Source organism: Zophobas morio, unplaced genomic scaffold, assembly GCF_036711695.1.
Source record: "Zophobas morio isolate AGI-343-1 ecotype UQ-CSIRO unplaced genomic scaffold, CSIRO_AGI_Zmor_V1 ptg000017l, whole genome shotgun sequence".
Lineage (NCBI taxonomy): Eukaryota > Metazoa > Arthropoda > Insecta > Coleoptera > Tenebrionidae > Zophobas > Zophobas morio.
In genome coordinates, this window is record NW_026972122.1 from 5,403,292 (window position 1) to 5,413,598 (window position 10,307).

Sequence of the window (10,307 nt, forward strand, 5' to 3'; positions counted from 1 at the left end):
CTTACTTCGTGTACCTGACCAGACTCCCTGATAATTTCCAAAAATAGTTGAAAATGGGCAAAAATGTCAGAAGTGTCAAAATCAGTCTTATCTTAACAAGTACTTGCCAAAAGTAAAATCGACAGGTTTAGATGAACCATCACAATCTTTATTTTGTTTCAACGAACAAGATATCTTAACACATTTAATGAAATATTTATTTATTAGTACAAAAAAAGTAAATTACTTCAAATTTGTGTGATTTTGTGGAACAGGGTATCGTAAGCAAGAAGAATGGCAATTGTTTCACAATAAATTGAGCTAAAATAAAGTATGACAGTTACAGTACAAAAAATTGAACTCAAGTCAAAGAGACCTTGCATTTGTTTCTAGTGTTTGTGTGCATTCCCCATTTGTCACTTTTATTTGTCAAAAATGTTTCACGACGACAATATACCTTTGTATTCACTGATTTTTTTATTAGTGCGTTTCATACAAAGTGTGAACTTTATATTATTATAAACGATTTTTTAGCATTTTGTAAAAAGCCAGTGGTACACTATAGGTGTAGTCGAATATCAAGCCTCACACAACCGAAAATGGTCTCTCGGAGAAGCTCTTACATGGAACGTAAATAGATACATAGACGTAATAGAAGCGACTAGAAATAACGTAACAACCCCATGTCAACACTTTTAAATAATTGCATACTTCGCATATATTTATTTCAGAATATGATCGCAATCGTGTTCCCGGAAGGTACCCTCGACAATGCAAAATCAGATCAAAATTTAAGACCATACTTTTCCAAAATACCGCCACTTGGAAATCCATGTTTTCATAGAGCAGTATATGCACCATTCTTACAATCGCTTTCTTGTGCTGCCATATATTACAACCTATCAATTGTGTTCAATGCGATAGAAGAGAAAGATTCCAAATATTATACTTCAGATGTGGTCATCAACGTTGCAGGCAGAATACAATATAGGTTTGTTTCCGCTGCGTTAAAGAGTAAATGCGAAATTATTATTCCAGTATTGTAAAAGAATCTCGAATTGGAGCCAATTATCTTCATAGAGAACCAATAGCATTCGTCGTTCCAGGCAAAGTGCTTTTTAAATCTCGAATTTTTGATAATGACATATTGTCGTTGGTGATGCCTTTTACAGCGACATCGATTGTAACAGGATTTCTTTTTTCTTTCGAAAAGACCCTCAATAGGGAACAGATTGCAAACTACCTCATTTGTAGCAACTGGGTGTCGCAGCTACCATTTTTGACATGTTAGTGAGAATCCACCGTGTTTCAAATAAAACCAATTTTTTTAGCACTTCAAGTACACCAGATGTGGGCACAAGAATTTAATATGACTATGTTTTTTTCGGGGGCTAATGATCCGAAAAAAGGACAAGGAGGAACGGGAGTATACCACGGTAAGTCAATTGAAAAGCAAAAACTTGTAACAGCGAAATGTAGCTGAAAAGGGTCCTCTTTTGATGGAAATATTACCGTTTGGTGGTGTAGAAGTTTACCTCTACAACTTTACAAGTAATGCCGCTGGAGAAATGGTGACTCCAGTTAACTACACGAGTGAAAAATTTATAGACCAAGCGTCATCAGACATGGATAATTTCAACATAGAAGTGGACCCAGATTTACACAGTAAAGTTTTTTTTTTAAATCTTTTATCAGTAAGTAGTTTAATTTTTCTAGGATACCAATCCGTTGTTCTTGATCCTCAACAACAAGAAACCGAAACCGAGGTCTGTTATAACAAAACCCCCGGCAACTACTTTTGCTGCCAGTTTCAACTCAACATCTCTTCTGACGTTTCATTACTTGACTCTAAAATACGGTACACCTATCATCTGGTAGCGTACCGAGGTTACAAAACTTATTATAGCATTTTTCAACCCGGTGGAGTTGAAGTTTGTGCTGTAATTGCGTGTTTAAATTCAGAATTAGGTTCTTGTGGTAAACGATTCAAATCATTTAAAGAGATACAATGGCCTATAACTTTTAACAGTATCGTTATTAAGGCCAACTTTGGTATTCTTCGAAAGGAAAAAATTTATTATAGCTCGCAGTTTCCAAATTCTGTGCTGACTTCGATGAGGCCAATACATCCGAATTTTACGCAATGGAGCAAACGTAATCTCACCGAACTTGTTGGAAACGATTCTTGGGAGATGGTGGAAAGGACCTTTGCGTTAATCAAACCGCACAAGAAAATTTTGACTTTTGGAATTTTTGGAAGAAATTTTACCCTGTATGATCCTCGCGCATATGGTGACAAATGTTATCTGAACCAACCGCTCATACTGGTGGTACTGTTTTTTAATATTTATACTTGTATACAAAGTTTAGTTTTAACGTAATAAACAATTTATCAATTAAAATTGAAATTGGAACTTTTGTCAAAATTTTAATTCTTGGTAACGCTGGCTATATTTTGAAATCAAGACCAATCAAATGTAATAACACCTAAGTCACGACAGCAATTAGACACCGAATTCTTTATGTACTTAATATGGTAATTTTAGATTTTTTTACATAGATAAAGTACCGTACACTTGTCAATATTAGGTAGAAGTAGCCAATCACAGGTCTATTTTAGAAAAACACGAGTGTACTGCATATTTTAGGTCAGCCGTGTAGGTTATATATAATAACGGACCTACGACTGATCCTTGTGGAACACCGCTCTTCACCTCAAATTAGTCAATAGAAGTGTTATCTCCTTTGACATTAAACACTCTATTTGAAAGAAATGTATCAATAATTATGCTTATGTCTTAAAAAGAATGAAAAACTGGAAGGATGAAAAAGGAATACCGATTAAAAATTAAACCAGCAAAAAAAACAAAGCAATTGAAAATAAACAACAGACAATGTGGAGAAAAGTGAACAAATTAAAAGGTAAAAACACAAAAAAGCATTTTAAAAAAATTTTGAGGATCTACTAAAAAACAGAATTGCAGCTTATTTAACAAAGAATAATATCCTAAGAAATGAGTGTCAACATCTTGTACCGAAATTCCAGAAACACAAAATTTTCTCAAAATACGGTTTTGTGTATTTAACAGTTTAGATATTTTTTATATTATTCTTTATCGCATTGAAATGTCATATTTGAAAATTATTCTAAACATAATAATAATAATGTCTTTGTTCTTAACATTGTAACTTGATTAATATATATAGCAGTCTCAGTAAAATATTTTAGTTTACAAAATTAACCTCTGAACTGGTTTCTTAATTTTAGTAGATCGACGCGCAGGCTGTACGCTTGTTTCTGGACCCATTAATTGTTGTTCAAGTTGACCATGTTTTTGAACAATAACTGGTAGTGACCCGACATCTGCCGGTACGATATGTTCTTCTGTTAACCTAATTTCTTTCTCTTGAATGAGCTCCTGTTTTAGTGTGTTTTCTGTTGATTGAATCAGAATGTTGGTGTTTGGAGAATTCTTACAATCAACTTCTAGATCCAAGATAGTGCCAAAATCCGTTTCAGTGTTGATATTCATTTTCTTCTCCATAGATACAGGGCCGACTGACCTCATCCTTTTAGGATGATGAACCTTATCCTTTTAGAATGATGACCCAGCGTCTAAGGGCCAACAGAAACCCCCCAGGCCAGAGCGTCTGACGACATGGAGAATTCAGACTCGGAACCAAAGAATGCACTGTTGCAAAATTAATACTCAAGCAAGTGCACCGTGAAAACAAAGCATTTGCACCACTGGAGCTAAATTGGCAAGACCCAAGTTAAGTTAGTAACACATACAATATACAGTACAAAATGCTTCAATTACAAAAGTTACAATATACAAATTTCTCCACGTTTGCCACCAAAGGTCGATGACGGTGCTCGCTCGTTGCTGGAGCCCAGCAAGAACCAAACAATACGAGGAGGTCTGGAGTGCGTCTTGCATTAAAAGAGAGGACTAGGGATTGATAGCATGGGTGAAGGACACCGTATTTTGTAAATTTGGACGCCGTACTTTAAAAATGATGCATACGGTATTTTATGAATTATAAACGCAGTACTTTGTATATTCGAAAGCCGCACTTTATCAGTGCTGAATGCATGTTATTAACAACAAATTTCAGAAAAACTCGGCCATTTTCGGAAAAATTTCCACTTTCCTTCGTATTCACAGCACTGAACACAAAGCATTTTTGCTAATATTTATTAAAAATAAATTAGAAATTCGCGAACACGTGCTACTTTTAACCCAAAACGGAGCTCCAGTGTTGCTGCTACCAGACCAGAATCAAAACTGAACACAAAGGATCGAAAATGTGACCTTTTATCAGGTAGCTCACGTGACAGTGACTTCATCGTACGCCACGATGAGATTGGAAAAACTATTATTCATATTTTAGCTCAGAAATTGTACTTTTTCGGGGTTAATTTAACAATGTTTAAACAAACTAATTTGTTTTTGCTAACCTCGTGTTGTTCTGGACATGGTTTTCGGTTTAATTATCATATATTAATAGTTATCATATTTAAACATTATGAATTACATTAATTATATTTAAAATTTATTTATTTATTAAGTGAAAATGTATAGCTTTGATCAACCAATTTCAATCGTTTCGAAAATTTTCCCACAATTTAAACATTGTCGAGTAAACGAATCACCGAAATCAATAAATTAAAACTGAAATCGTACTTACCCTGTTTTCGGTTCTTTTCGGAAAAATATCAATTTTCGTTCGTGTTCACAGCACTAACACAACAAATTTTCCTTAATATGTATTAATAATAAACTTGAAATTCGCTAAAACGCTCCACTTTTACGCGACGATCTTGCCGCCATCAAACAGAAATTAATACTGAACACAAAGGCCCGCGAAACGTGACCTTCGGACAGGTAGCTCAGGTGACAGTGACGTCATCGTACGTCACGAAGAGATTGCAAAAATTATTTTTCATATTTTGGCCGAGAAAATGCACATTTTCGCGGATAATTTAACAATGTTTAAACAAATTTATTTGTTTTTAATAATTTCGGGCTTTTAGGACAACGTCGGTTTAATTATCATATATATTTATGCTTATCATATTTAAACATTATAAGTGATACTAATTATGTTTAAAATTTATTAATTTATATCGTGCAAATGTATATTTCAAAATTCAGTTGCAATTCTTGATTCACTCAATAAAATAAATTGACTCAGTGATTAATTTTTTTGAGACACTCCCTATAAGCAAAACTAAAAAATATGAATGGAATGATAAATCACCAGTATAGTCTCATCCTATTTTGGTCATTTTAAAAAGTATTCATTTGGGAAAATTTTGGGCTGACGTCATCAATTTTTTGGAGGAAGTAAATATTATTTTGAATAAAATTTTTTTGTGCTTATCATATGTTTAAAACATCTGCAAGATTTCAAAGCATTCGGTTTTGCAAATTCAAAATTAAATTGTAGGTGAAACCAAGTTCACGGGGTCAGCTAGTAAAAAATAAATTCAAGTCAAATGGACCTTGCATTTGTTTCTATTGTTCACCAGTTGTCACTTTTATTTGTCAAAAATGTTTCATTACGACAATACAGCTTTATTCTTACTGATTTGTTTATTAGTGCGGCGTACAAAAAGAGTCAACACTATATTTTTATCGACCATTTTTCAGCATTTTGTAAAAGGCGACTGGTACACAATAGGTGTAGTCGAATATCAAGCCTTACACGACCGAAAGTGGTCTCCAAAGGAAATTCTTGAGTGGAACACACACAGATATGTACAACTAATAGAAGCGAGTGGAAATGATGTAATAACGGCATGTTAAAATTTTTAAATTGCACACTTCGCATAAATTTATTCTAGAATTTGGTCGTAATCGTGTTTCCCGAAGGTACCCTCGACGATGTACAAAAACATCAAGATTTAAAACCATATTCTGCCGAACTACCGGCATTCGGAACTCCCTGTGATCAACAAAAAGAATATCCCACATACCTGCATATGCTTTCTTGTATTGCACGACAGTACCAAGTATCAATTGTGTTCAATATGATACAAGCGAGAGATTACGACTATTTTACTTCGGACGTGGTCCTCAATCATCGAGGCTATATAGAATATAGGTTTGTTGTAGAGGAGGTAAAGAGTAAACGCGAACTTATTTTTTCAGTATTCGAAAAGAAAATCGAATTGGTATCGAAGTTCTTCGCAAAACATCAATACCATTAACAGTTCCTGGTCAACTCGTTTTTTACCCAGTAAAATTTCATCTTCAAACAATATCCGTGATCTCGTCTTTTGCCGTGACATCGATTGTAGTAGGATTCCTTTTCTCTTTTGAAAAGGTCCTCAATCAGAAGGAGGTCACAAACTATCTTATCTGTAGCAGCTGGGTGTCGCAGCTACCATTTTTGACATGTTAGTTAGAATGTACCGTGTTTTAAGTAAAACCAAATTTTTTAGCACTTCAAGTACACCAGATGTGGGCACAAGAATTTAATATGACTATGTTTTTTTCGGGAGCTAATAATCCCAAAAAAGGGCAAGGAGGAACCGGAATATATCTTGGTAAGTCAGTTGAAGAGCAAAAACTTGTGACGATGAAATGTAGCTGAAAGGGGTCCTCTTTTGATGGAAATATTGCCGTTTGGTGGAGCAAAAGTTTACCTGTACAACTTTAGCGACATTGGCCAGGGAGAAATGGTGACTCCAATTGACTACACGAGTGAAACGTTTCTGGACCAAGCATCATCAGACATGGACAACTTCTACATAGAAGTGGACCCAGATTTACTCAGTAAAGAATAATTTTCATAAATTTTTTATAAGTAATTTAATTTTTCCAGGATACGAATCTGTTGTTCTTGATCCTCAACAACAGGAAACCGAAACCGAGGTCTGTTATAACAAAACCCCCGGCAACTACTTTTGCTGCCACTTTCAACTCAACATCTCTTCTGACGTTTCATTACTTGACTCTAAAATACGGTACACCTATCATTTGGTAGCGTACCGAGGTTACAAAACCTATTATCACGTTTTTGAACCCGGAGGAGTTGAAATTTGTGCTGTAATTGCGTGTTTAGATTCAGAATTAGGTTCTTGTGGTAAACGGTTCAAAACGTTTAAAGAGATTCAATGGCCTATAACTTTTCACAGTATCGTTATTACGGCCAAATTTGGTACTTTTCGAAAGGAAAGATATTTTTATAGCTTGCAGTTTCCAAATTCTTTACTAACTTCGATGAGGCCAATTCATCCGAATTTTACGCAATGGAGTAAACGGAATGTCACCCAACTTGATGGAAGCGATTCTTGGGAGATGTTGGAAAGGACTTTTGCGTTAATCAAACCACACAAGAAAATTCTGACTTTTGGAATTTTTGGAAGGAATTTTACCCTGGATGATCCTCGTGCATGTGGTGACAAATATTATCTGAAACAACCTCTCATACTAGTGGTACTGTTTTTTAATATTTATACTTGGATACAAAGTTCATTTTTAATTTAATAAAAAATGTATTACTTAGCAAAATGTATTTTTATGGATGTGCCAAGATTAGAACCGAAGTTATTACTGCTAACAAAATACTACTCCTATTACATACGTTATGCATATAACGTATATAATATGCCCCGGTGTGGGTTTTCTAGTATGTGAGGCAATGATGAGTGACTCATCGTCGGTGACGGCGGTCGGACGACGTTCGCTGAAGAAAAGCCTGGAAGCGGAAGTCGCGATGGGTGCTCCAGAATAGGCCTAGAAATGGTGACGGCGACTGCTAGAGAAATACCGTGGGGTTCTTTAAATGGGAACCAACGTCAGGACCAGTCAGAATAGTCCAGACAATGGGAGAAGTAAAGTCTAGTCAAATCCATTCCAGTCGGATTTATTGTGTACATAATCACTGTGTGATTAGTCGTGTAAATTTGAATTACAACAAATAAATTGTTGGGTTTTACCCACGCCGATTTCAATCACCGGTTTATCGTAACAATATAATACAAATTTTTCATTAATAATTGTTAAACAGTAATCGCAAAACTAATCTCATCTAATGAATAAAAGACATCCCAATCAAAAGTGCTTTTAGCTGTTTCAAGAAAACTTTGGTAATATATTTATTTCTATGTAGTTTTTTTGGTAAAGCATTTGTATGCATACATAATTAGTGCCATCTCTAAGTTTTGCTAGTCGTAAATTTTTAAAGGAAATATCTTGATGTCTTGTGCTATAATTACGAATGGTATAAATATGGAGGATAAGGTGACTATACTCAATGAAATAAAAGACTATCTACAAATTGTCTATGATTCTAACTGCTCTTCGTTCCATTTTAAATACTCCTCTTAAAGAAGATGTATATCCCCAGACTTAGACAGAATAATCGAGAAAATAGCGAATTAGGTAAGGTATAACAGACGTTGCGCAGTTAATTTAGGGAAAGCTCGTTAGTTAAATTTCGAAGAAGGGATTTGTTTTTTGATATTTTGTCACCTAAATAACTACCATGTTGATTCCAGTTAAGTTCTTTTTCAATACAAATACCTAAATATTTTGTAAATTTAGCAAAACTAGTAGGATCGCAGCAGGAAAACCCATCGATTACATATACGTGTTGCTGACAACCATTTATATAACCTAAATTATTTTGACATTGAAGCTGTCATTTCGTGTCCACTCTTAAAAACAACACAATATGTCAAGGCACTCTAAACTACACCAATTGGACAATTAATGCAGATCTGCTAAGTTGGCTAATTTTGGTTCTGACAGAATATTGACAACGCGTCAGTTTTAACTTAGAAATGCTTAATAAGATTCAAATCGTTTTTTCCTTCTTTTTGTTATTGTTGGTATGATCATCTAATGCACTAATAACTAAGCACTGCTGTCAATTGTTTTCAGGTGACTGTAAAATGCCAAGAGAACGCCATTGCTGTAGTTGAATACCAAGTGTTCTATGATAAATTGCTTACTCCTAACGATGTACTTATAAGAAACACAGACAGATACGTGGAAATAATACAAGAAGCATCTGCAGATAACGTAAAAATGTTATTTTACATATTTACAAAATGATGATCTATTTTAGAAACTTATGGCAATAATTTTTCCTGAAGGAACCCTTGACAATATACAGGAAATGAAAGATAAGAAATCTTATTCGACCAAAATAGGACCTGACCAGAATCCGTGCTTCGTTCACAGCCACAGGTATCCTGCGTTTATGAGAAGACTATCTTGTGCTGCGAGGGACGCGAAGACTGCAATTATTTTCAACGTAATCGAAAATGAGTCGGACGAGTTTTATAGTTCTGATGTTGTGATGAACGAGTTGGGTGACATTGTGCTTAGGTAAATCGTGAGAAAACGAAAAGATAAAACAACACCTGAGCAATTTCCAGTGTTAGAAGGGAAACCAGGATTGGCGTTAATTTTCTTAACCATCCTCCGATAACATTCGAGATTCCTGTTAGACACCACTTTAAGCTTAAAAATAAGCAGGGAGAATCTATTCCATTTGTAGTAACATCGTTTATAACGGGATTTAGTTTTTCTTATGAGAAAGTTATAGATCAGGAGTATCAAAGAACCTATTTGGTTTGCAGCAACTGGGTGTCTCAGTTACCTTTTTTAACATGTAGGTTTCCTTTACGTAACTATTAAAAAATACAAATTTTTAGCACTTCAGGTTTATCAAATGTGGGCGCAAGAATTCAACGTAACTATTTTTTTTTCGGGTGCCAACAATCCGAAGAAATCACAAGGAGGAACGGGAATATATCACGGTAAGTAATACGAGTAGAACGACATTCCCAAAAAAAGTGTAGCCGCAGTTGGTCAGATTATGATGGACATCTTACCTTCCGGTGGTACGCAATCTTACATCTACAGATTCTCTAAAATTGAAGATCCTGGAAATGTAACGAACCCTCCAGACGAAAGTGAAACAGCTGTATCTCAGATGTCCAATGAAATGGACAAGATGTTTTTCGAAGTAGATCCAGATATAGAACGTACGTATCCACTTTTAGTTGCACATAAGTTAATCATAAAACTGTTTTTCAGGATTCGCTTTTCGTCTTATTGACCCGCGGCGATCTCAACTAAAAACCCAACTTTGTTACGACAAGACCCCCGGCAATTTTTTTTGTTGTGAATTTAACTTACAGATGTCCTTCAACCAGGATGCCGCAGCAACTGGTACCTACAAATATGTCTATCACATCGTTGCCTATAAGGGTTACAAAACTTACTACAATATTTTCGAACCGGGCGGTGTTGAAATCTGTGCCGTTATAGCATGTTTGGATAGAAATATTAGCTCTTGTGGTA

The 10,307-nt window shown here is 35.1% G+C and overlaps 2 protein-coding genes and 1 long non-coding RNA gene across 3 annotated transcripts; all 3 read left to right on the forward strand.

The window, feature by feature from the left end:
- The first annotated feature begins 403 nt into the window (after positions 1-403).
- Positions 404-2,360, forward strand: LOC135129862 (vanin-like protein 1). The gene is made up of 7 exons (XM_064057131.1): positions 404-462; positions 514-651; positions 711-970; positions 1,018-1,265; positions 1,311-1,415; positions 1,459-1,644; positions 1,696-2,360. The coding sequence occupies exons 1-7, from the start codon at positions 415-417 to the stop codon at positions 2,358-2,360; spliced, it is 1,650 nt and encodes a 549-aa protein (XP_063913201.1). The 5' UTR covers positions 404-414.
- A 3,168-nt stretch (positions 2,361-5,528) lies between these two features.
- Positions 5,529-7,317, forward strand: LOC135130495 (vanin-like protein 1). Its single transcript, XM_064057893.1, has 8 exons — positions 5,529-5,585; positions 5,637-5,774; positions 5,831-6,090; positions 6,138-6,385; positions 6,431-6,535; positions 6,579-6,764; positions 6,814-6,863; positions 7,181-7,317. The coding sequence occupies exons 1-8, from the start codon at positions 5,538-5,540 to the stop codon at positions 7,247-7,249; spliced, it is 1,104 nt and encodes a 367-aa protein (XP_063913963.1). The 5' UTR covers positions 5,529-5,537; the 3' UTR covers positions 7,250-7,317.
- A 1,429-nt stretch (positions 7,318-8,746) lies between these two features.
- Positions 8,747-9,150, forward strand: LOC135130144 (uncharacterized). The gene is made up of 3 exons (XR_010280679.1): positions 8,747-8,824; positions 8,877-9,017; positions 9,064-9,150. It is a non-coding gene; the product is annotated as an uncharacterized LOC135130144 (long non-coding RNA).
- The last annotated feature ends 1,157 nt before the right edge of the window (positions 9,151-10,307 follow it).